Source organism: Lonchura striata, chromosome 4A (genome assembly GCF_050655825.1).
Source record: "Lonchura striata isolate lonStrDom1 chromosome 4A, ASM5065582v1, whole genome shotgun sequence".
NCBI lineage: Eukaryota > Metazoa > Chordata > Aves > Passeriformes > Estrildidae > Lonchura > Lonchura striata.
Genome location: NC_140742.1, coordinates 7,898,694 through 7,925,877, shown reverse-complemented (window position 1 = coordinate 7,925,877; position 27,184 = coordinate 7,898,694). Strand labels below are relative to the sequence as shown.

Sequence of the window (27,184 nt, the reverse complement as noted above, 5' to 3'; positions counted from 1 at the left end):
CCCCACCAGCCTGGGCAGGAGTCCAGGAGGCTGCTTCTAGGACTTATTAAAGTAAAAATAGCCCTTAAATTTATCACTTGTGTTTTTACCAAAATGACACACCCTGGGAGCTGGGCGGGCAGAAATCACCACACCCAGCCCCGACTCTGCCCGAGGCTCTCCATCCCAAGAAGCTGCTCAGGAGAACAGTGGCTATGAACATTTTTTTCTCAGTCCTTACTATGGAAGAACTAAAATAAGACAGTGTTCTGTATTTCCCCAAAGACAGGCTTAGTGAGTGCTAATTATCACAGCTGGTTAAGCTGTTAGAGTTCTCAGCTACAAAATAATCTTGCAAATCAGTTGCTTTAAACAGATTTTCTGAAAAGGAGCAGTGTTTACTGCATTTCAGAATAAATGTGCTTTGGTGGCAGGAAAATAAAGTTGATGTCTGTACCTATAAATGCAGTCTAAGGAGTCCATCTCATGTGCAGACTGCAAACTTTCCTAGCAAAATAATATACTTTAGATATGCTTCAGGTTTAAAACAGTAAACTAAGAAATTATAACAAAAACCTCAGCTGATATAGATTTGTCAGTCAGTAAAACTGTCATTGAAATGTAGTGATACCTATAAAGTATTTGCCCTCCACAAAGTCTGGATAGTGCTGACAAACAAGACATGCAAACAAGACCTGCAAACAAGAAGAAATCAGTGGAAGTGATTATGTTAAAAAAAGCAGAAGGAAAAGCTGGTAAAGTCAGAGACAATATTTGTGTCCTGCTCAGGATTTCCCTGTGGTAAAATGAGTATGAGGAAAGACACATTTATAGCCTGAAGTTTATGGCCAGCATGCCTGAGCATTCCCACGAGCTCCCTTCTCATCTTGTGGAAGAGCTGCTGAGTGAAAAAAGGCATTGTACATCTGGACATCCCTCGGTCCCAGAAGGGCAGGAGGGGCTGTGGGCAGTGGATGGGATGTGCTGCTTTGGTGCTTGTGTCTGATTATGGATTTGAAGAGATAAAAAAGAACATTTTTATATTATGTCTTAATTTCTCAAAAGGTGAGAAAACTGTGGGGGTTGCAGGCCTCTGTTGCTTATCCACCTAGGGGTTGCCAATTGTTTCCTCTAGCAGACACACCAGCTAACAGCTGTATTAATCATGTCTGCTGTGAGCAAAAAGGCACTTCAGGATTTATTATGCCAGCATTTGGAAGTGCAAAGACAGAGAGGTCCTCAGAAAACCACAAAGGCAGTTACTTATTCCTCAATTTTACTTATTTGTCTGGAACCATGAATGCTTAATGACAGGCTGAGTTTTAGTGCAGTGTGTGAAAGCTATAGACACCTCTGTCTTAGGAATTCCAGGAATTTCTCTTCAACACTTTGGCTCTCCCTCTGGCCCAGAGCAACTTAGATCCCTTTCTGAACAGCAGAGAGATGGAGAATGTTCTTGGACCAAGGTAGACTTGTGAGCAGCCTGATGAACTCCAATCTCCTTAGAGATGTGTTCTACCTATCTCAGTGAGTGCACACCCCCCTGCCCAAGTTACAGCAGGAGGCTCATCCAGTCACTCCCCACACTGAGCCATCACTTGATACTCATCAGTGACTCATCAGTGCACCAAAGTGCAGCCAGTATTTCATAACCATTAAGATCATGTGTAAGGAGTTGATTGAATAGGAGTAACAACTTGTTTGGAGATACAGAACTAGCACAACTGGGTCTAAAGCACCATCACCTCTGCCTTCAGCACCCTTCTGCCAGGAGGGGAGCAGGACCCAACTCCTGAGCAAGCCCTGGACAATACAGAAAGCACTGACTAGCTATACAGGCATTGCCCAGGCTTCCTCTGACCTCACTGCAAAGGGAGGGCACAGATCTGAAGGCTTTTGAGTCACAAAGGACCAGACTAGCTCAGACAGAGCAGAGGATGGTCTGCAGCTGTGCTGGTGCAGACTCATGACATTTCTGGTTTCTGTGCGAGAGTGATATGTAGCTGCAACACTTGTTGCACACCGCTGCCAACACTAAAGATTTAAACTAAACAGAAAACCTCACAGGACTCCATCCTGGTTCTGCGTCCTCTTCACGCCCCTTCTGCCACTTCAAACTCTGCTACTTCAGCTGCCTCCACAGCAAGGACTAGCAGCCAGACCCAAAACATACTCAAAAACGTTTGCAGAACTGGAACTGAGAGATCACAATATGAACCCAGTTGGTGTTTGTGAAACTCCATTGCTCTGGTTTATGGCTGACTTCATACTGTTATTTCCAGTGCCTTAAGTCTGATTTTTGTTACAATTATTGCAGCAATGAGAAACTTGGATTCAGGTTCTCTTCACTTGTCTTTCTTCTGCTGCTTTCAACAGCCATAGGAATGAAAGTGTTTATTCCTCCAAGAGCCCCAGGTTCCCACATATCTCTTTACACCTCTTTCTTCATTTCCATAATAATGCATAATAATCTTTTTACTCATACACAGAAAAGAATTCATATAAGTATATTTAAAAAAAAAGTATTACTCTGCAAAGCTGTTTTCAGTGTCCTCAAAAACAAGTGGCTTACCATCAGACTCTGGTTTGCATGCCATGAAAACTTCTTACATGAGAGCTGTGATAGGGAACAGAAGATAATCTTATCTTAAAATTCTTTGCCTTCCTTCATCTAATTAAATATGCAGCAGAGCTCTGTCTTGGTTCCTAGACAAGATAAACAGCAATCCGAGATGGGCTTGTGGCTTATGAAATTCTAAGTGAGTCAGGAAATATTTTTCCATGCATCTGGATGTTCTCCAGCAACACAATTTAACACAGCAAGAAAAACAAATTTCTTTGAAATGTCTCATTCACCTGCCGACTCCCAGCCCAAGAGCTGTCCCTCCTCTCCAGGTCCCCAGGGAGCAGCACTCTCAGGGCTTCAGTTCTCTCCAGATGAGTCACCTCCTCCCCATATCAGGGATTAGTCTACCCTAAGGAAACTCAAATGCAAATCCCAAGAACTAAAAGCTCCTTAACTGTTCCTCACCATGGCCAGGTCAATCAAAGGAATAGTTACAGCATCTCACAACAAAACCAAACTTGAGGATTTGTAAAGAGTTCTTTACACAAGCACCAGCATGAGGTCTTCATCAACTCAGAACACTTGAGTCTGGTCCAGCACAGGGCAACTTGACATGTGCAGCATTTGCCTATGCATGGGCTGAAAGATGGGGTAGCCCCAAGTGCAGCTTCATCATGAGGGAACAGCCAAATGAGAGCAGCAAAGATCACAGAACCCATGGAATATCATCCAAAATATTTGGGGTGTTGTGATGCAGTCACAGCTTTTATTACTAGGGAAAAATAATGCACTAATGAGTTTGCACCAGGTCACTGATTTCTGAAATGGTGCACAGTTGGACTGTAGAGTGATAATGTGTGAAACCCCAAAGAAAAAAAAGCATCAGAATCTTAACAGTTTACATTTTGACTCAGAGTTTGGAGAACCATTTAATTTAAATGTTTTCCACACCTGTTTCCCCAGCTGAGCCAGAAAAACACATTGACAAGGACAGACTCGCTGTTCCCTTGTCACTTAATAATTTTCTTTCCTAAGAAAAATGGCATTGTCTTCAAAAACAGATGCATTTACAAAAAAATTCAGTCCATTAGTCAATAGTTTAGGGAAAAAAAAACTCCTCTCATTTAAAAGGATTGAACAATTCTGTGTGGAAATTTCTTTTCCCTGCACTTGTTTTAATACAAGGATGACTCAAATTTTTTTAGCTCCTGCAGAGAAGTCATATACCATCATTCAGGCCAATAAACTGGCTGGAATCACTAGGACCCCCTCATTTCCCTCTCAGTGACTGGCTGAAAAGATATATAATCAATGCAGAAGCACATGTATCTCAAGTAACACAGTGGGAGGCACTGCCCTGGGCATAATTTGCACCAGTAATGAACAACACAGCAACGATAACAGAGCCAAGTGCCTCCTCAAATATATGAATTGTTTCTTGACAATCCTCCTCAGGAGACAATAAAATGCTCCTGGGTAAAACACGACCTACACATAGGATGAGATTTGCTTCCAGCAGCTTTTACGTGACCAAAGGGACCACAGGGAAACATCTCCTAAGAGATGCATGGCCACCCAAGTGAGCATGGAGAGGGCAGGAGAGTGAAAATCTGTCACACAAGTCTCTACATAGTGGCCTGGGGGCTTTGGTGAAGGAATGTTTTCTTGTTGCCTTGTTAAACCACAGCTCAGGGATGACTTCACTCGTGCTGCTGACTCCTCTGCTCCTTGCTTGTGCAGTGCCTGGCTCAAGGGAGTACCAGGCAGCTCCTGCTGCTCCTATGTAGTCTGGCAAAGCAATAATGAGGAAGGAAACGAGACACTCATCTTGAGAAGATGAATAATGACTGCAGAGGGGCAAGGAGCTGCTTAAAAATAAATTACATCCTACATAAACAGGACTTTAATTCTTCAACAGTAACTCAAAACTGTCCTGCATTTTTTGGACTGTGCATGTCATGGAAACACATACACAACCCATGGCAAAGAGCTGTCTTACCGAAGGAGAGATTTACCCAAGAATAGAGTTTATTATGGATATATGAGATGTTTCCAGTGTGCTACCCACGTTAGATTGGGACCTCTCATTTGCTTAACCTTCAAAATAGTCTCTCACAGATACAAATACTATCCTTGGAGAATGGGGGGTTCCACAAACAAAGACAATTTGGAAAAGGAAGTAGCTAAAGTGGGGGCCTAGGAAGATTAGAAGACCCTCTGATGTTGTATCAGTGGGACAAAAAGCACATGGTGCAAAGTCAATTCTTCAGGTCTAAGGATGAGGATTTCTGACTGCATTTGGTGAACTCGGGATGACACCAAGCTGCCAAATGAATGCTGCCATGGAAAAAGCAGATGTAATTCTAGGATGTACAAGAAAAGTCATTCCAGTAGAGAGAAAACAGTTTTAGAATTCTCATATAAAACATCTGGAATAGCCTGCAGTACTCTGCTTAAGATAATTACTCCAGAAGAAAAGGAATAAAGGAAGGAATAAATGAAGAAATTAGAGGAATATGTATTTTTCTTGGCTAACTGATTATAAATGGAAAGGTATCATGGTAGATGTCTCTCTGAGAAACTCAGTGCCAGAGATGAAGGGCAGTCAGGCTGAAGCACAACACTGATACCTGAACAAAGGGAATAAGCTGCTCCTGGTGCATGCCAAGGGCTGCACCTTTTCTGATGGGGCTCCTTGTACCTTCCAGCACTGGCACAGGAGCTGTCCCCACCCTCCCAGTGAAGCACAGGCAGAACAGCCAGGCCACAAAGCTCTCCAGGCTCCTGCAGTGCTGGTTTCACTTCAGGCCACAGCTGAACAGTCATTAGTGTTTACAAAACAAGTTTCCAGAGAAGTAAAATTACACACCGAGGAAATAATAAGCAGCAATGTAATCAGATGAGAGAAGGAGATCATTTCATTACCTGAACCAGGCTTCATTATTCACCATTTCCCTGGCAAGAGCTGATAAATGCAAGCTAATGAATCTTTGCACTTGGACGAGTAGTTGGAGCTGTGGGCTCAGTGCTGCCACATTCAGAACAGCCCAGGAGATCCAACTGTCAGCTGAAAGCCCAAGAGGTAAAATAAGAACTCATCCATTGCAGCACTGCAGTGAGAAGAGGGAGAGGATTTAACCATGCCTGGCTTGGTCTTACAGAGTCACCTTGGCTGTGGGAATGCTGTGGCTACTATATGGCTCAGGGGAACAAACTCTAAACATCCCAAGAACAATAGTGTGACACTGTGAACACTGGTGATATGTGCAAAAGTCAGAGCCAGATCTTTGGGAAAAGCCTTTCAGGACCAATAGTATCAGTCCTGACAGTTCTTTCCCCATCCCAACTGTTAAATATCATTCGCAGCCTGCTCATGATACAAGATAACTACAAAGACAGAGGCAACAGCATCAACACACAAAAAGCAGGACCTTTGTCCACTTCTTTGGCACTGTCATTTCTTTAACACAGTTCCCTGTTGTTATTCCTCCTCCTAAAAGCAGGGAAACGGGAAACGCACCACTGTAGATAATTATTTAAAAAAACAACCTCGTCCCCCCAGAAATCCCAAAACACAAACAAACAGAAAACAGAAATGCTAAAGAAAATATCCGATAAGGGCAGCAAACTTCCTTAACATTAATGAATTCTCAGAGTTGTGAAGACAATCTCTGCTTGTCCTATACTTTCTGCATGTGTCACCAGCAATGTGGATCCCAAATTTTATATGAAGAAGCAGAACATTTGGCAAGGCTCCTCTGGAAGGAGCTTAGCATCTTAACAGCCCACATAAGATGAAAACCTATTCAGAGAGGAACACATATGTCCTGACATTAAAGGGAAATACTGCCCTCATCTGTCTTCCAGTGACAGGTTTTATTTTCCTGCCTAGTATGCCTAAGCCATTCATCACTTCCAGGATGAAAAGGTGACTCTGTTGTTGCAACCAGCTCCAAGTCCGTGCTCGGACTCAAGCTATTAAGCAATGCTGCTATTGGTAACTGGAATCAATATGACCATGTTGCTGCAACAGAGTTTAAATGTAGAAATTTCTTGATTCTCTACACTGAAGGCAGTGTCTAGGCTCAAAAGAAGAGAATCATTTGTAGATTCTTTATAAAACTAAAACCAAACAAAAAAAAAATTCCTAATGCCAGGAGAACAAGAACACTGAGATGCAGCACAGGGATTCAGCAAGAGCAGAGCAACCCCTGCTCCTGAAGCCATTTGCACACTCATGCAGCAGGCAGGGATTTGGGCTTTGGATGTCTGCAGTCCAGACAGTTATAGAAAGCACTGAGAATTAGGTTGTTTTGCCTCTTTCATCCACACTGGCAAGAATCCATCCTACACACACGCACACATATATACACAGGAGGCACGTTTTAAGCACCCTCAGTTCCCCTCAGGAAGGTGAAATGAAGGAGCAAATAAACACACATTCATTCATATTTCATAAAAGTATAAGCTTTGAAGCTGGAAAATTACATCTAGTAGACAAAGTATAGCACTAGCTGGTTCTGTAAGGGTTTGGGGTGCAGAAGGATCCTCTATTAAATGTTCCTCAGTGAGATAATGCCACTGGCCAGCCCACATCCTCAGAAAGTGCTGTGGCTGGTGAAAGTGAAGTTCCTAGCACATATTTGGTGGCATTTCAGAGTTCTAGAGGAGCACAGCTTTTAAAGCAGATGGAGGTGCTTCTCCACCAATGCCTATGCCTTATGGTACTTTTATTGAAGCTAGCCCTGCTGAAACTCCAGGACAGGAGCTGGACAATCCAACTCTGCTTGTTCTCAGTTTACTGATGTCTCTCCTTGCTTGTGCCTTATTCCCCTTAACTCCCATTCCTTTTGATTTTATTTTTTAAATCCCAGATTTAATTAAAGTCTGCATCTCCAAAGTTGAGTATACAGTTTCACAACATCTTAATGGTAGGACCATCATTCCAGATCATCCCAGCACAAGCAGACAGGTCTCATTTGATGACAACAAACTGACTCTCTGGCAGCTCAGGGCAGGGGTCTACTCTCAACCACAGAGTCTGGATTTCAGGTTTCCTTCAGCAGCATGATTAGCTCTCACCTAGACAAAGCCTGGAGGTGGTCACAGGCATGGCAGGCACAAGCTTTGTCTGACCTGGAAGGCAGGTGATGGAAACAAGGCTGGATACTTCCTGCCCCGTAGCTCCACACTAACATCCAGGCTCTTGTGTCCCCACCTAAGGAAGACAGACTGGCCAAAGCTTGCCTGAAACATTTTTAACTATACAGAAATGCTCATAGGAACATTTTTAAGGGGTTGGGTTTTTTTAAACAACCCTGAAATTAATTTTGTTTCTAATAGCTACCTAGTTTCCTGGATGAAAATTTTCAAAACAGTCCTTCCAAACTGATTTTCATAGAAACATCAATCCAAAATGATCTTTTCCAAGATCACTAAAGAAGCAGTGCACTCAGGGCTCCCTGGCCTCAGACCCCCCTGTGACTCACCATCACAGTAGTTTTTCCCAGGTCACCATCTCCAGAGTTTGGTTCATGTCTCAGCAGTCTCTCACTACAGCCTTTTTACCTGACACCTTAATTTGATCTGTCATTTCAGAGCCCTGCTCAAGTGAGCCCTGTGTGCAGCAGCAGGGGCTTCTTGCAGGGCAGCAGATGGCTGGTATGAGCATTCAGCATCTCCTTTGCAAAAAATTTCCTGAATTCTTTCTGAAGCTTCTTCAGAAATCTCCTTCCAGTCTCCTTCCCCACCATCTCATTGCTCTCACTCATTATTTCATTAACTTCCCTCTCCTTCTCAGTCCTGTCTCTTCCCAGGTAAGAACTGCTGTCAGCTCCAGCAGATGGAGTATCCTCCTGCTCCCAGCCTCTCCAGGCTGACAGCCCTCTTTTCTGGCTAAACCATGATCCTAAAGCAGCTGGAGTGCAGGAAAAGGGTCCTCTTCACCAGCTTCTAGTACAGGCTCCAGTCCCACAGTCCTTTTTATTAATTCACATTTAATTACTTTCTGTACTTTCTGAGTCCACTCCAAAACAAGACTATTGAACTTTCTAAGACAAGACTTCCTGGAGGTTGAATCTTTCCAGTTCAAGCTCTCAACGGCTTAGGATCATAGAAGCATTTGTGGTCACCAACTCCACACACAAAATTAAAAGTTTCTAGGTCCAAACCCATTAAAAACAGAAAATTATATTTTATTTGTCAGTTCCAAAATCATTAAAAACAGAGGGAAAAAATCACATTTTGTTTGCCATAAAGTGTTGATTTGTCAAAAAAAAAAAAAAAAAAAAAAAAAGAAAACACACAAAAACTCCCAGTATTAAATATACACCAAGATATGCAGCTTGGGCAAGAAAGCCACTATCCACACTCCTTCATGTCCAGAAAAAGTGACAAAGCCCTGAGAGGAAGTGACAGCTGAACACCCTGCTGCTTTGTTCCCAAGGAACCATTATCACAGTGAGAGAGATGTTCCTCAGCACAACAAATGTATTCATTCTCTCCATAGTCTTTTTTCCCCCTTTATCTGAATTCACTTGTATTACAAGTGAAGTCAGTTTCTCTTCACCCAAACCCTTCCTGCCTATGTAGATGCTCAAGTCTGTTCCAAACTGCATTACAAACTTCATAACTTTTCATTAATCTCAGGAGTTCAGCAAATTTTGGAAAAACAGCACTACAAGGTAGTTGTAACCTTCACTTTAAGTTCTGTTTCTTTTTGCCCTACCATAACACTGTTTGAGTCTTTGAAAAAAGCACTTTGGGTCTCCTTTGGAAGGGAAAACCCAAATCTGAGTAAAAGAAGCGGAAAACAACTTCATAGGTAAAGCATTGATGAAAATAGGAGAGCAGACAAACCAGAATTCAATGGTTACTCTTTCATTCTGCAGAGCCTAATGACAAAATATGGAAACATGAGGTTTTTGAATTAAAAACAGATGAGGGCTGAGCACAGGGCATGTCACAGAAGATAGCTCTTTAGGGATCCCAAGGGGAATAATGAGAAATAGAAAGCAGCCTGCCTCTCACCATGTTTAAGCCTTATTTCCTGTGATGGCAATTTTTTGTCACTCAATACTTGTATTTGTTTAGACAACATACACACACACACAGAGCATACTCAACATCAAATCCTGAGCAGACACCCAGCACACTGAGCAAGGCTTAAAGAATTATTTGTGTTCCCTGAGCTCCAGTGCCAAGCAGCAGCAGACCCATTCCCTGGGGGGGGCAGAGCACAGCAGAAGGCAGCAACTGCACCTCAGGGCACACACACACACATGCACACACACACAGAGCACCTTTGGGCTCCAGCTGGGGAGCACCAGAATGTCTTTACTCTCCTCCACACCTGTATCTGCAGTCCAGCTGGATACCAGTTGGATGGGGTTAGGCATGGCCAGTCCAGCAGCTGGGGAGCCTGCAATGTATTATCCTGCCCTCTCAACCTACATATCTGGTGAGATCTCAGTGCCTAATTGATGTGTTCCTCCCCAAAGACCAAAGCACTAAAAATAAATAATATGACTTGCTTTCATTTGGGGGCTGGATTTATAGGGCAGGGCTGTAAATTCGCTTTTTTTTTTCTTTTTGCCTAGTACCTTTCCAATATTAAAAGACAAAACCCATATATATACTAAAAAACAGTCATCCAAAGAGCCATCTCAGTGTTGCTTGTATATGATGGCAGACACAGTGGGAATCTCGTGCTCCTTTTTCTTCTGGGGATCCACAATGTGGCTGTATCTCTCTCCTCGGTGACTCTCCAGGTAGGGGCCCCAGTTTGCTGCAGGCCGGCAGCAGCTGACAATGCGCTGCAAAGCAAAACCAAGAGACACTTAATGTTTTTACTTTTAAAGTTCAGTAAAATTATAGCTCTAGACATGCACTCAACAAATGGCAAGTCACCCAAGTTGTTTAAAATCTTTCCAAATATATTTAGGGTTATCATTCCAAATATATTTAGGCCCTATTCTGGACACTGAAGTCAAAGAACAGGGAAAGCTGTGACCAACACAACTGTTTGGGAAACCTCTCCAAGAGCAGAATATTTCAGATCTGTCACTTGCTTCTGTGAGGAACTGGAGGCAAAACTCCAGAAAATTATAAGGGGATAGAAAGCAATAGAAATTCTTCAGAGAATTTAAAGGAGCTAGAATAGCAACAGAACTACTGAAAAATCTTTCTTGAATGGTGTGTGTGCACTCCCAGAGAATTAATCTTCTTATCAGAACATGGTAGGGTAGATGCAACTTTGATGCAGCTACCAGAGATAATGCTTTGGTCTAAAAATCCATTTGAAAAACATGTCAAAGTAGTGGATGTGTTAGAGAAGAAAGCACAGGTGGTCCTGATAATACCAAAGAAATTCAGATTTGAGACTATGACAGTGGGGTTTTTTGCTCTTACCTGAACAATGTTTCCTTCAGCTTTAACTATTTTTACAATAGCAACAATGGGAATCCAGATGACACAGAAGATGATCATGCACCAGCCAACAGCAGTTCCCCAGGTTGGGTATAACACTGAGCCATAAGTGGGATTTGCAAATGTGATCAAAGACCAGACCAAAATAGCCTAGGAACAAATGGCAAAAACAGTAAGAGAGAAAAGCATGTTTCAGCAACATTGAATTTGCACTGCTTCCAATTTGGTTTAATAAAAAGACATCTACAACTCTACAAGTTCTGCACAGTTCCATCTTGTTTTCTGAGTGTGAGAACAATTGTGCAGGATTTGGTGTTTAGTCATCACCAAACAGCATGACTGAAAGCTAGGACTGAAAAATGACACCAGTGCTGAGATGCACTAAGTATATTTGTGTTTAAACATAACATTTAAACATAACATACCCTTCCCTGTATGTTTTATGTGTTCCTGTGTTCCATCATTTACAGGAATACAGGAAAGAAACTAAGATTAGAAATTGGCAAATATTGCTTCAGAAATTGGATAGTTTTATGCAGCATAAACTATAGTCTGGACAGATTACAGGTAATGTGCTGGCCAGAGTGACTTGCCACTGTTCCTGGATTGGGGATGTTAATACATTCTGTTATAGTAACATAACCCAACCATCTATACTCACATTTGGAAGTACAGGAATAACAAAAACCAGACATGCAACAGGACATTAAAAAGTCTCAGTTAGACAGGAGAACAGCAGAACATCTGACCCAAAAATGGGATTTCCCTCAAAAGGTGTTCAAACCAATCTCAGTCTAAAATTAAGACAATCCAGCTGCCAAGGCAGAGGATCTAATTGCCCTGTGTTAGTCTTTGGGAGTGTAGACCCAGCTCACTAGGAGCTGATCTCTGGCTCCAGCCTCTCCTGGAGAGGATCAAAGGAGGAGGGAGTGTATCAGAAAGCAGAGACAGCCCATAGTTCACTTCACTGGCACAGCTGTGCCCCATCTTTATACACAGAGCCTGGGCAGCCAGCCCTGAATCTTTACAAAGAAACCTCGTTAATATTAAGTTACTAAGTTCTGTCACACTAACACAATCCAGTCATGTGCACACACCATTAACAGCACAGGAGTGATGAAAAACCAGCATACTCTCCACCACAGCCAGAATAAACGACTCTTCTTTCCAATCATCATTTCAATGTCTTCAATGAACCTGTTTCCTCCTGTTGGAAGAAAATCATGAGGCTCACTGTAAAGCAGGTACCTCCTTTGCAGGTGGGGTTACTCAAGAACTATCAAAGAAAGGCAATCATCAAAGATAGTGTCTCCAGTTCTGCATTAAAGGTTTTTTTTAATTATATTATTGTTATTCCAATGGTTAACTTATAAATTCTTCATTGGAGTTATTAGTATTTTATATCCCTGGCACTGTTCAAGGCCGGCTGAATGGTGCTTTGAGAAACCTGGTCTATTGGAAGGTGTCCCTGCCCCTTGCACGGGGTTGGGACAGGATGATCTTTCAAGTCCCTTCCACCCAAAACCATACTGTGACTCTATGATATACACTGTTCCTGGGATTGCTTAGTTTAATTATGTATTTTCAATGCAAATAATTTACCATAAATGTAGACGATGCCTACTATCTCCAGAACAGCTGCAATAAGGATTCCCCATCCAGCACAGAAGTGATCTATTAGGTTAACCCAGTAAATTCCTGCCTGCAGAATAAACATTAGAGGTTAAATTTGATGTAATAACATACAAATAAGATGTGTTTGTTCAAGACAATTTAACTAATCATGACTCTGAGTTTTTAAGTTCACAGTTCTCCAGATCTGTTGGAATCTGAGGTATTGATGATTCCAAGATTGTAAAAAGTCTCTGTTTTTTTTTGCCCTGATGCTAAAGAAGAAGCCATAATTCGTCTGTGCTGTATTTAAGGTTGTTTATTCTTGCTTATCTATAACATGTTCTACTGTCTTGCCGCAGGTCTGTCCTGCAGGGTAGCGTGTGGGGCTCCGCCCCTCAGTGGGATGCTATAAACATTATATACTAGAAACTACGTGTGCTATATTTATAATAATGTGCTAATATTTACTATATATGTTGAACAGTGTGTCCCCAGCCTAAACCAATAGAAAAATGCCAACACTACAGTGAAACATGGAGGGCATGAAGAAGGAGAAAAAGGACAAGACACACCCAATTTCCTCCATCTTGTTCCCTTTGAACCCCTAATCTAGAAACTTAAAATTTTACTTTTGCACCTGTGCCAAACTTAATTATTACTTATATCAAACACTCAGAGCTTGCAATTCATCTTGTAAGATTGAAAACTCTTTTCCATGGACAGAGATGAGAGACAGTGTCTCTGGGGGCTCTGTCCAGGGGGGTTCCTGACCCCCTGCCATGGTCCTAGGCCCTCCAGGGCAGCCAGAAGGAAGCCCTAAATTCTCACACAGGTCAAGTAGAGATTTGTGAATATTATTTTCTTTAAATCCTCTATGTAAAGTTGAAAAGCACCTGTAACAAAATACTATAGATGCTAAAACCAAGATCTATGTATATATAGAGCATATATAAACAGCTGAGAGCAAGATTTAAATTTGGAGCTTACAGGAATAAATCTGGGGCTGAAGTTTTAATACTGAACTACAACATCTGTACCAGTTATCAGTTCTGGGAGGCTTCTATCCTCCTACATGCATGACTTCTTCATGGGGTTAACCACAGCTTTTAAACACCAGCCTGCAATAGCAGGATCCCAGAGCAGGAAACAATCTCTGAGGCATTTCAGTCTTGTGTACTAAGTCCCTTGCAAGCTTCCCCACCACCCTGTTTCATGGCTTACTTACTGTGTTTGACCACACAAATGTCTACTCGCCACAATTACCTCCTTCACTTTCTCGGTCTAATTACACACATAAATCTGCATTTCTAGATGGAGTCATTTCAGTGAACCTTTATACCCTTAAAAGCAATTGACTCAAGAAATTTTACACAGTATACTTAAAATTCCTTTTCTGTATATCTATTTATATAAATATACACATGCAGGAGAAGTAACCATGCAATCTACAAATGCTAATAGGGTTTTATCACATTGATAGGCCATTCCTCAATTCCTGTCCTGTTTGGTAGTGAGTTCTGAACAAAAATATCCCATCAGCATTTATTTAGCAGTATCCACTGTGTCACGGACATGTTGTATGTGTGTGTACTTCTGATTACACAAATAAATTCCTGAACTGAGGAACGATAAATCACGCTGATAATTCACAGGCCCTGTAAAGGCCTGCTATTTAAAAGCATGTCTCAGTTCAATAATCACAGAAAACCTTAGGTTCTTCAAGCTTTCACCAGGAATTGCTTACTTGTGTGTTCAGGCACACTGTCAAAATTCAAGGGTCTCTAAAATTTATCCACAAAGACAGGAACAGTTGGAAAGGGTATTTTGATTTGAGTTCATCACTTGCAGCATAACTAAACTCACTACCAATAAAACCTAATTTCTTACCTGAGTAACACAGATAAGCCCAAGAAAAAAGAACATTGCACACAGACCCAGGGTTATAGGCACTCTTAATTTTTTCATCACACTAGGATATATATCTTGAATGGTGGTTGTAAGTGTTTCTGCAAAGGAAGAAGTAGGGAGTTTGAGCAGCACAATTGAGAAAGGCAATGGTCATTTGAAAAGCCGTGAGTCACTTAAAATCCCACTTACCTATGGTGGCAAACTGGGAGTCAAGGCCCAAAAGCAGAAGCATGAAGAAAAACAAGAAGGACCACAGAGGAGAAACTGGTAACTTGGAGAGAGCCTCTGGGTAGGCTACAAAGGCCAGTTCAAACCCTGGAAAGTAGTGGAGAGAAGGATACTATTGTCATGCCTTGGCCAATGCAAGTCCCAGTACCAACAGTGTGACCATCAGCCTACCTGAGTCCACCACCTCTGAGACGGGTCTCTCAGACAAAAATGCCATATGTCCCAGGATGGAGAATATTGCAAACCCAGCAAATACACTGGTGGCACAGTTGGTAACACAAACTAAAATGGCATCTGAGTAGCAGTTGTTGTGGAACTTGTTGTATGAAGACAAAGCAACAAGTCCACCCCACGCCACGGACAAGGAGTAAAATATCTGGGTGGCTGCATCTTTCCAAACCTACCACAAAAAAGAACATGAGAATTACTGTATTACTTACAGTATTTATCATAAACATTTAAGTCTGTCCTCCATTGAAGCTCAAGAGTATTTTTTTTCATTCAGCCTGTATATCTAATTCTATTTCAGATGAATTTTAGGGATGATAGAATATAGCATGCTGGTGACCTTGCAGTCTCGATCACAAACAGTATGTCTATTATATCTAAAGTTCACATCCCAAGCATCTTGCCAAATACTTAAATCTTACTGTGCTAACCCTGAAGAAAAGATTAGATTTATTCACATAGGTGACTTGCTGAGCTATGAATCTTGGCACAGAGACAACAAATAAGGACAACCAGGACTGGCTGCAGAAGTGAGAACTTCCATGTACCCTCCCACTTTTGTGACCCAAACAAACCACTCCTGCCCCTGATGTAGCCCCTCAGCTAGTGCCAAGCACTCATAGGAGTACCAAAAATATCACACTTCATGGTTTTTTTTTGATAAAACTGCAATAATACTGGCATAAGACAGAACAAAGAAAGTTGTGGGTTTCTTTGCATGAAGTGCCCTTCCTGATCCACCTAATTACCCAAGGTAATTTCCCAGGCAAGACATGGCCTGAATTTCAAACTCTGGGATCCCTTCAGTCTTATGATAAAGTCCCTTAAAATTATCAGCAAGAACTTTCTTAGCAGATCTTGCTAAGATTAAACTCCAGCATGATCCCCAATAACTATTTAGAGGCAATAGCACCCTTCTCATCACTGGTGTGGCAGGCAGGGGGAAGAAGGTGGCTGTCTTTCAACTTGAAAGTAGCTGGAATAGGGGCTTGGACTTTTTACACAACCAGTTGCTGATACAAAATACACGGCAGGACTGAAGCACCTGACTGGATAAAAAAGAAGCAAGCCCACATATTCAGGAAAGTGTGTCACACTTCCGAACTACCTCTCACCTCAGCCTCCATCAGCTTGGTGATGTTGGACTGTCTCCCAATGTAGTACTCAATGCCATCCAAGGCGCCTTCCAGGGTGGCACCTCGCACCAACAAGATGAACAGGATGAAATATGGGAAGAGTGCAGTAAAGTAGACAACCTGCAGAAATGGGCAGGGACATGCATTAGGTGTGAGGGGATCCACAGACCTTCATGCAGGAAGACTGGACAGGTTTTAGGCTAGGGTCTCCTGGTACAAAAGAAAAACAGGCAACCAGGGAAAGGAGCACATGTCTACCACCAAAGCATCTGGCTTAGCCGGTTCTGGAGCTGCATTCCAGCAGAAGCAGAAGGCCCAAGCCACATATCCACATTTCAGATAGCACTTGATCTGTTTCAGAAATGTGTTTTTCGGGCATAATTTATGGCTGTAGCAAGGTCTGGACTCAGCTACCCCAGACATCTCTTGCTAGGTAGTGCTTCTAGCAAGAACAAACCGAGAGTCACAAAAAACTAGGTGACCAGGGTGGAATTATCTCCTGATGAGCTCCCTGCTACTTCCCACCACTACCCCTCCAAAAAAAGTCAAAACAAAAATTTTGAAAAAGTCACTGTTCTGGAAGCTTTCTTTATAAGAACAAGGACTTATAGGTTCTCTCAGACACAAATCTATTTTGTTGTACTAGCACAATTGGACCAAGGCCAGCAGTAGAATTATTGTCACACAGGCTGTGTTCAACAATACTCTGGTTTCTCGAGTCTTAGTTTCAGTGTTATTCAGACAGGTAATTGACCCAAGATTGCTGGTTCCAACAAGCCAGAGTATTGCACCATTGTGTGATGAGTGACATCTCCGAAGACTTCCTTCATCCTTGCTTAGAATGGACAATTATTTCTGCTTTTCATTCATCTTTCTCCTGCCCAGCTAGATTCTTCCAAGTCTCACATTATTCTCCAAAGACTATTGCCTTTGTTCCAGAAAAAAGTGACCATGGGTAGAAGCAACTACCAGGAACCCAAAGAACATGAGGTTAAGAGGAGCTATGCAGCCAAATAACTGAGGTCAGGAAAGCACAGATACTCCATCCCAAAACACTGAAACAAGGGCAGAAAGTTCCAAATAGAAGGCAAAACAGAAGGAGACATCACACTGAGTATAGAAAAGGAGGCAGCAAGGAGCCAAAGAAAAGCACAATGACAGAAGGAAAAGGAGGGAAAAAGATCTGTGCAGAGAAGGTGAACAAAAGAACAAAGGCAACTGAGGCTAAAGAAGTAAATTATGGAGATGCAACATGAAGGTGAGAAAAGAGTATGAGGAGGAAGGAATAAAACCAAGAAAAGGGTGTCAGGTGAGGAAGGATAAAATTCAGCCTGCCTGAAGTCAGTCTAGCCCAAGAAAAACTCCAGAAAACTATGTTGAAGCTTGTGGAAATGGGAGCTCAGCAGAGATAGATTCTGAAAACAAGCATCTAAGTACCTTGTCCCTACAAATAACTTGAACTCTTGGGAACAAACAACATTTCACAACCTGGCAGGAACCTGCACACACACACCTGTTCACGGCACCTGACCTGTATGGTCCAACCATCTCAACCAGACTGGAAGTACAAAATAATCACCGGGTGTTCCCGGGGCGTGTGCCATCACGTGCACGCTTCCACCACGCAGCCCAGACAACGGCTAAAACTCAGCTGGAATCACTGGCATGACAGCAAGGTCCCAAAATACAGGGCAGCCTGGTGGAGTTGAGGCCCAGGAGTTAAGTAATGGCTGTGTAATCAGCACCTTACTCATATTTTATGTAACAGTTATGAAGCCGAGGAGCAGGAGGGAAGCCAAATGCTGAGCCCAGTAGAGGGGGATGTGTTAGCACTGCGTCCTGCCTTGTGCTAAACTTCCCTGGGTCCATCTGACATTGGAAGGGCAGAATCAGGCCATAAGTCATCTCCTTGCTCTCCCTAACATACCTTTCCAGAAGACTTGATTCCTTTAAACAGGGCAGCTGCAATAATTATCCAGGACAGGAGGAGGCAGAGAGCCAGGTACCACACAATCCTGCCGGTCTCGTCCAGCCCACTCGAGCGCTGCAGAGCCACTTTGCTGAAAGCACACAATGCTCCCGTGAGGAGGGGGCGGCAGCAGCGCTCACACACCTCCTCTTCAGCTACTCCTCAGGAAAAAGTGAGCTGCTCTGTGAGGCCATTACGAGAGTCTGCAGTCTCTTCCAAGAGGGTGCAGTTAGAATTGCATGATTGTCAATGAAAACTCTTATTTAACTACCTTTTCCCCCTCTTTCTGAAGCCTACCAGCTCTCATCTCTCCATACATCTCCCATAAGGCCCACCTAAGATATGCTGTGTTAATAATGAAATTCTGACAGGAAGAGTTTCCAGGAACCCAGGGAATATGAGGCAAATTGAGACTGGGGGGCAATAAAGAAATTGCAATTTTACAACAGGCCCAGATTCAGAATAAGGTGAATATATTTTCACACAGTAACTCCTGAGAAAAATAAAATTATATACTATATGTAAAGATGCCAAGTAGTGCCTACCAGGACTCCAGAGAAGAGGAGTTCTTTAAATTGGAGTATTTTTCAATTGGTAAAGGTTGACTCACTTGCTTCTCTTTCTTTACATAATTTCTCTTAAAAAGGCCAAACTTATCAATTAAAATTTAAGTCCCCTCTCTAGTGATTTGCATGCCTGTGTCCCTTGACTAGGTTTTTTCTGGACTGCAAGATAGGACAAAAATATATAAAAGGTACATCCAAAACCACAATGCAGAAAAAGGTATTTTTAGTAATTTCTTTAAAGTATTTACTTACTTCCAGTATTGCTCACTGGGAAATTGCACTGGTTTGTAGCTTATGGTGCCATTTATACACGTGAGATTGTTGCCCGTGACAAATGAGTAGTTTGCATGAATGATTTGCCCATGCAAGGTTGTGTTGCAGTCACTTACTGAAATCAAGAAAAAGGAATCATTAGCACTATCAGACTGATACAGCAAATGTGTTTCCTAAGCAATTACAGCTTCAGTTTGCCTGCTAACAATATTTGGAAACAAACCTGAAATGTCACTTGCAGCTGTGACTTCACTACTTGACTGTAAATCAAAATACCAAGAATCTGGTGTGTTCACCACATTTTATTTATCCTCAAGGATACTTATAAAAATGAGAACTGAGCACAGTTAAAATTGTAGCCTTGATTACTCTATGAAAACATTTGTCCCAAACCAAGGTGACACGTGGATCTTCTGGTATCTGATATTCATCTTATTGTGGCAGAGGGCTTATTAGAGTGCTTTAAATATTTTCCTTGGAGCAGAGTTGGAGGAATGGAAACTGGGGTTGGGAAGTTTTTGCCAGGACATACAATAAAAAACACTTTATCAGTATATGTATCAGCATTTACTAGAAATTCTTGTTGAAGCCTATTTGAGGACAGCTTCTTCAGTTCAGTGTTCCCCCAAAACTTAAAAATTCGGTGCTGAAATCTTTTTTGTTTTGCCAATAATCAATCAACTTTTCGTTAAATAAAGCCTCTTAGAAGATATTTTCAGATATATGGTTGAGATATATTTACATTAATACTGTAAACAATGTATTCATCCTCATCTTGTCCTTGTCATTTTAATAATCACTGGTTTCCTGGCAAAACATTTCCAGATGCTAACTGGTAATTACCTCACCAACTTCACCTTTTGCCTTAAACTGGTCTGATATGGAAACTGGTGAGGTAAGTGCTTGGGCCCTACATCTGCTGTCAAACACAGCAATGGTGTGAGATGCTTTCTGAAGAGTTAATGAAGTGTGAAACCAGTGCCTCAGTGGTGCTCAGGATTACCACAGCCACAGGAGAGGCAAGGGGTGAAGACCACGATTAAAACTACTGCAGTAGTTTGTCACACAGAAGGAAGGTTTTGTTTTTTTTTTGCCACAAATCCCGATGAAATGGAAATGCAGTATTTCATGCATGCACTGTAAAAAAAAAAAAAAAAAAAAAAAAAAAAAAAAAACACACCAAAAACAACCTGATTGCATGCACTGTAAAAAAACTGAGGTTTTAAAGGAGAAAAAAAAAAAGATCCAACAAGGTGATTTCAGCCCAGTTCTCTGTAGATTTCCCAAGCACCCAAACTGGTGGCAAAGTGGATAAGCATCATTCCTCTGTGTTCAGGTGCAAAACTCCAGGAAGGACTTTTAAAGCCATGGTTAGCTGTATTGCTCCTATCTTTTCACCCAGAAAACAGTCCAATCACCAAAACCAATAATATTAAACTCTGTCTGGTAAGTATGGTACCTATTCGTGTCTTGCTGCAGAATTCATCTGCCCAGGAAAAGCAGTCTGACCATGGCAGCACTTGTTGAAATGAGGCAAATAAGTAATAGAGTGCATAAGCAATGATAACATTGTAGTAGATAGTTACAAAGGTTGAGATGATGACCATTGTGATGCCCACTCCTAGGAAAGAGAAACACACAATATCTTAATCACTCCAAACTCGGTTGCAAACCCTCCCCCCACCAAAACAAATTGCCTTCACTTGACTTTTAAAAGGCTACTTGGGAAGAAGTTGAAGTTGGTGAAGTTTGTTTGGTTGTAAAGTATTTTTTAACAGCAAACAAACAGTGAAATATTAAACCCATGAAATTATGGATATGATCCAAACTGACCATCTCAAACTTGGTTTTGAAATAGTTTGAATCAGGCTCATAGAAAAATTGGACTATTTACAAAGTCTAAAGGAGAAATTCAGTGTTATGTTCTCTCCCCATTCAGAGGGAAACTTAGTAAAATAAAACAAACAGGACTGCCAAAGCCATTTTAAAGATTCCACTGTAATGAATGCTTTAAACTACAGTAAATCTTGTAAATATTACTATTCTCCCTCTTGTTGAAATGAGTTTTGTTCTATAAGTTTGGGAAAGCTTGACAATCATCTTAATATCATATCATAGAAGCTATATATATACATCATAGAAACTATATATAAGTTTCTGTCTTCACAGACACATAAAATATATGCTGTGTTTAAAACCTTTTGCTTTAAGATAGACACACTGCTTTCATGAAATTTCTTATGCTGCAGAACAGAGACTGGCAAAAAGAGTAAATGATAGGGTAACCAGTTTCTGTAGGTGACAAGCAAATTCTTGTTGCATCAGAAGGAAACTTCCTTGTTCCTACATTAACTCCTCTGATAGATTAAGACAAACAAAACCATTGCATAGTCCTTTACACCCATGGTACAAGACAAGGTGTGAGTAAAGCCCATGGTTAATAGTTTCCAAACAAATCTCCCTATAAGAGAGTTTGAAATACGAACCCTCACCCAGACAAACTATCACTACATGGAACGATTTCTCTTATTTCAAGAGGCACCTCACTTTACAAAGCCAGAGTCTAGGCTATTTTTTATCACACCTGCAGATGACTCCCAAGGCAGTTGGTGGGTGATTGTGCACAAAATTGCACAAAGCACCCAGACCTGTGTGCCTGTGGCTGCAGTGGCAGCCAAATACAGAATTCACCCATCCAACAATTGACTTACAAGCTACACTGGACATGAAGCATAAAGAAACAGTGATAAAGTCAACTTCTAAAATTTATTTTCAATCTGTTGCACACAGTACACCAGTTGTTTTACGGAGGTTTTCCCTCATACAGCAAAACAGGGATATTTCCTTCTGCCTGGACAGCTGGAGTGAGGGTGATTTGCTGCTTAACACTGGAAGAATCACTGATAAAACCTTTCATAACCAAGAACCTTTTTGGGCAAATCTTTACTCAATATCTGTTTATTAACTGAATAATGAGGAAGTATGTACCTGGGTACATAACACTGACCCTGTAACATTGGGAATAGTTGCAACACAGATATCAGTGTCTCAAAATTAAATAATTTCATGAAGAAATCATTAATTCATAACAGTCTATTACTGGAATACAAGGAAAGATAAGAAAACCAACCTTGAAACAATGGTAGTATTCTCCAGATGGAAACTGGCCCTTGACTGGCAAACTGCCCAAGGGAACATTCCATGAAAAATAAGGGCAAGCCAGCTAATGCCAGCATCAGGGTGTAGGGGATTAGAAAAGCACCTGGGAGAAGGAGATAAAAAAATGGGGGGAGAAGCGCCATCATACACACAGAGAAAACAAAGCATCTTTCAGCATTCACCACAGTTTTATCACATTTTATACTCCCCTTTTCCCCCTGCTCAGATACCCCACTGTAGGGGCTTTTTTCAAAATGCAGAGATTTGTTTCTAAATCCTGTTTTCTGTTAAGACTAAATAGTACCTGCAATGAAAGTCAGAACTGCTGATTTAAAAAGAATGGCTTCTCCTATAGAAAGTAAATTAATTTTACAAAAAACTATTGGAGTTGTGCTCAAATACATGCAGGAATGCTGCTCAGCTGTAGGCACCACCAGCCTTGTCCACTTTCTATTTAATCTTCCAGCTTTTAATTTAAAGATGAACAGAACCATTCCTGTATGTGCTCAGCTGTGTTTTGCAACTGCCCTGTTAAGCAGCTACTGGACATCAAAGCATGAAGATTATTTTCTAAGGTTGGCTGAGTCCTGTGTCAAACAACATCTCAGGATGGCTCTTGTTCAAGTCCATTTAAAAGTGCATGTTAACCTGATATCAGTGAGCTCCTTGTTCTGTGAAAACTTCTTTGTGTGTGCACAGAAGACAGGGAAAGCAAGAGCACGAGTTTCATAAACACAACACGATATCCCTGCAGGAATCTGTCCTCATCACTCTCAGTGAATTTAAAGCAATCAAGGACCCAGTTCTGCAAGGAACTGCAAATACCTGATGTAATTTCAGGAAGCAAATTGTTCCAGAGAATTAACTGGATTACTCCTGTGTTTCAAAACAAGGATGCAACAGGTGTCTTTATCAATCATGGGCAAGGGGCACAGAAAATTATGCAAGCACCAGCACAAATATGCTTTAAATGCAAAGTCTCTGCTGCAGCAGGTAAGAAAAAAGATCTAGGACAGATCCAAGGGCTGACATCACAACTTATTTTGTTTTCACAATTTTCTTCAACAAAACTCTAAGTAATGCAAACCAGCCCAGCTCACTCCAATAAAAATTCTGTACTGGGAATGCCTTCTTATGTCCCATGTGCAGCTGTGTGGGCTGTACTGCATTTACAGCCCAGAATTTGACTTCAACTAGTGTTAGGCAGAGCAAACAGGTACATATAAGTAAATTCTCTGCAGTTACTATTTATGTCCTCTTTAATTACCAGTGGTAGCCTGGCAAGTAGATAAAGCTCTGGAATATAAGCCAAGGAAACCAGTGCCTCTGCTTGGCTTTGCCACTAGTTCATTGTGTAAGCAGGTAGAGGCTCTGTCTCACACTTCCCAGGTGTTTGATCTGGGCAATTATTGAGCTGAGATAATTATTCCAGCTTAGATTGTTTGCATGGAAAAACAAAGGTGTAGAGGTGATTCAACAGTTCTCTATATACATACCAGGTATAGTGTATAACAAACTTTCCGGGAGGTAAGCACTGGGGAGGGAGAACAGCTATTTAGACAAGTAGAGGGTATTGGCACATGGACAAAAGGGTATGTGTTGGTTCTGAGTAATTCTGAAGATGAAATTCTCAGGTAGAAATTTGTAACTCAAACTAAATACTATTTCCCTTCTCAGCTGGTACCCCAAAAGCACATAGGTGCCTCTTACTCCCCTTTCCCATGAGCGGGCTCTATCCCAGTTCCCAGGGTGATGTTCACAGAACTTGCCCAGCCTCAGAGCTGGCCCTTGGAGCTTGCTCTCCTCTCTCCCGAGGAGAGCAGGGTGTGCCCACCCGACCCTGCCATTCAGCACAGGTACCTCCTCCATTCTGGTAGGTGAGGTAGGGAAAGCGCCAGACGTTGCCCAGGCCCACGGCATAGCCCACCATGGACAGCAGGTAGTCGCCTTTGTTTGACCAGTTGCCACGCTCTGAGTTCTCATCACTGTCACTGGAATGGGCACCTTTTTCATTTGTCAAACTGAAGTCCTTGGAAGAGAAGAGGGAAGGCTTGTGATCACCCACCAGGCAAGAAGGGCAATCATATCAGCATTTCTCTGTCCAGAGACGCACCTTGGCACAGGTGGGCAGCCAGAAAGGATGGGCACAGCCAGTTGGGCTGCCAGTCCAGCTGATCCCTGGCAGGACAGCACAGATCTGTGAGAGAGGGTCCCACCAGAGAGCCCAAACACCTCCACAGACAGTTTTGCCTTACTCCTGCCTTAGTCCTTTGTGCTATCAGTCCCAGGAGACTCCCCTATTCTGCCCCTGCACATGCCCAGATGCCCCTGTAGTTGTTCAGATGCTCACATCAGCACATACCTGTATGGCCACTTTAAAAAACACCTGTCCTAGTGCCTTATATGCCGAGGTGCTCATCCCACTTTACCTTCCACTACGCGTTTGGATCTCACCTGTCCAGACAACTCCATACCTGCCCACAGCTGCCGCCGTACCTGCACCCTGCTTGCCCGAGTGCCGCTACGCCCACCTGGGCACCTCCACAACCCACCCGCTCAGGTGCGCCCACACTCGCCTACATTCTGGCGCACCTGCCCAAGTGCCTCCGCACCCCGGGAGCCTCGGGCCAGCCTCCCCCCGCCGCCTCACCTTCTTCTTCCCGCAGGACAGAAAGCCGGGCAGGCTGAGCATCCCCATCTCTGCCGCCGCAGCCGCTGCGCTCTGCCCGCGCCGCCCTTCGCCCGGCGCTTTATCGGACCGGCTGCCGCCCGCCCCTCGCTGCCCTGCCGGGAACCGCGGCCCCTGGGCTGCCCCAGGGCCCGGGCGGGGCCGCCTCCCGCCCCCGGGGCAGCCCCTCGCAGCCCGTGCCCGCTTCCCCGCCGCACCCCGCCCGCCGACCCTCCTCCGGCCCCGCGCCCACTTCCTCGGGAACACCCACCTGCCTAACACCTTGCCCGGCCGCCTGCCCACTTCCCCTGCTAAACACCGCCTGCCCTCCGCACGCCCTCGCTCCTCGCCTTACCCCGACCCACTTCCCCTGCCACCAACCTGCCTGGGCTCGCTCCCCCAGTCAGGGCTCTTCAGCTCTCATTGCACCCCTGCCTGGCCGCCTCTCTGGCACCCACCTTCACTTCTAGCATGTCCCCCCACTCCTTCCCCTCTCCCTCCTCTTTCCAGTACCTACCTATACACTCTCTTTGTCTTGTACCTCCAGGCTGCCAGTTCCCCATAAACACTGCCCCTCACCTGAGCAGCTCACCCCGCTGCTCCCTGTGCCTCCCGGCGGAGGCACTGCCTGTCCGCCTCACCTCTGCTCAGTGCCCCGGGGACCCTGCTCCACCCCCACCTGCGCCACGCTCGAGCCCAGGCTCGGCAGAGCAGCAAAGCAAAGGGCACAAGGGGGTTAAACACCATGGGAATTTCAGCTTCTGAGCACGCTTTTCAGGTACAGGCACAGAAAGGGCAGGTCATAAAAGTAAAGTCATCTCCAGAGGAAGAATTTGAGCAGAAAGACTTAAGGATTTTTCTACAGCACTTCCCTGCTTCAATCACCAATGTGGCTGTGACATTTCACCCTTTATGGGAAGCGATGTCACAGTGACCTTCCCCAGGCATTCCATAACACATGAGGACACTGCTCAAAGCACACTCTGTGTACAGACATAAGGAGACACAGATCATCTGGTTGCTTAATGGCTCTCCCCTATTTATAAATGGTCTTTTCCATTATTCTTTCAGATCCACACCTTGACAAATACCTTTTCTGTCCAAATTAGTGGGACTTTTCATTTAGCGAAGTGCTACCAGCATGTCTCAATCTAGCCACAACTAAGAGGTACACCAGGACTGAGGACTGTGTGGGACAACATCTGAAAGGTGGGAAGCTAAAATAAGATTGTATTCTATCACCCTGTGCAGCAGACTCTCAAGGAGAGTTATATTTTAGATAATGCAAAAATGCCAGAATAATCTTATCTTTGGAACAAAAAGCAAGTACATGTGCACTGTCCTGATAGGACACAGGCTTTGGGAGAAAATTATAAATGAAAATTAAAGGAAACACTCATCTACAGGTGTCTGCAGTGAGCAGTGGAGAAATTAGTATCCCCAGAGAGGATCATGCCTGAAGCAGGGCTGTATTTCTCCTGTTGGCTCTGCAGCTGAGCAGCACAGCAGCTCCACTGCAATCACTAGGACGGAGTCCATCAGGCTGATCCCTGAAGGCTGGTTTCTCACAGCTGGGACAGCCACTCACCAACCAAGCACCACGTCAGCCAGTCACCCCTGGAATGTCTCAGCTATGAATACAGAATCATCAGCCAGCAAACCAGAGCCAGTTTGGCTCTGCCATAGATGAGATGTCTCATCTCCTGACCAGCAGCCTAACTGACGTCATCTTTCTAGTTTGGAAAGCACCCCTGGATTACTATCAATGCAATTTACTGAATCTTCTGTTAATCCAATGGGGAGGAAAAGTAATTTAGAAATAATTATAATCTTAACATGCTGAGAATACAACAAACAATTCTGACATTTCCTAGGAGCAGTGAGATACCCATGTTTTCCATTTGGTTGCACCAGTGCTATTATCAGATGTTGGGTATTGCCCTTAGCTAACACAAACAGCTCTGGTGATACAGCAGATTGTGTTTGATCTGCTTATTTAAGAATACCATGAGTAAATTCTGTTCTTAACCTATACCTCCTGCGATAGCAGTGCTTACTAATATTGCCACCTGACATCCAAAAGTGATCCAGCAGACAAAGCTGGGGCTCATTTACCTCCCCACTTCCCAACTGGCGTGAGCTAAAGACCAGAAAACCCACTTTGCAAATCACTTTAGAATGCACTAAATCCTGGCAGGCTAACACACACAGACCAACCAACCAATAACAACAAAAGAACCCCATGCTGGCCTTCAGGAAGACTAAATCATTTAACTGTCTATCAACAGCATGTAATTACTCTCATCCAGAGCTCAACTGGCAATGTTACACTCTTTAGAGGAGAGGATCAGACAGGTGAAGCAAGGCAGAAAACTTAGAATGTTGGCTCCTGCAGCAGCAGGAATTATCTTCTCCTCTGCAGTTGAACAGAACCAAGCCCTACAGTTCACATTTAAATTAAGG

At 43.1% G+C, this 27,184-nt stretch overlaps 1 protein-coding gene across 3 annotated transcripts; it reads right to left on the bottom strand.

Moving 5' to 3' along the window:
* Positions 1-48: 48 nt before the first annotated feature.
* SLC6A14 (solute carrier family 6 member 14) lies at positions 49-25,382 on the bottom strand. 3 transcript variants are annotated; one of them, XM_085570600.1, is made up of 15 exons: positions 25,239-25,361; positions 24,167-24,231; positions 23,914-24,082; positions 22,025-22,156; positions 20,354-20,515; positions 18,874-19,009; positions 18,014-18,146; positions 16,066-16,206; positions 14,894-15,122; positions 14,684-14,809; positions 14,474-14,592; positions 12,575-12,674; positions 12,070-12,179; positions 10,955-11,122; positions 49-10,359 (listed from the first exon to the last, which is right to left on the bottom strand). In XM_085570600.1, exons 1-15 carry the CDS (start codon positions 25,282-25,284, stop codon positions 10,210-10,212), a joined length of 1,986 nt encoding a protein of 661 aa, XP_085426726.1. In that variant the 5' UTR covers positions 25,285-25,361; the 3' UTR covers positions 49-10,209. The 3 variants fall into 3 exon arrangements, with proteins under 3 accessions (XP_085426726.1, XP_085426727.1, XP_077642738.1); XM_085570601.1 differs by lacking the exon at positions 24,167-24,231 and having other exon boundaries at positions 25,239-25,382; XM_077786612.2 differs by lacking the exons at positions 24,167-24,231; positions 25,239-25,361 and adding an exon at positions 24,704-24,777 and having other exon boundaries at positions 50-10,359.
* Between the last annotated feature and the right edge of the window lie 1,802 nt (positions 25,383-27,184).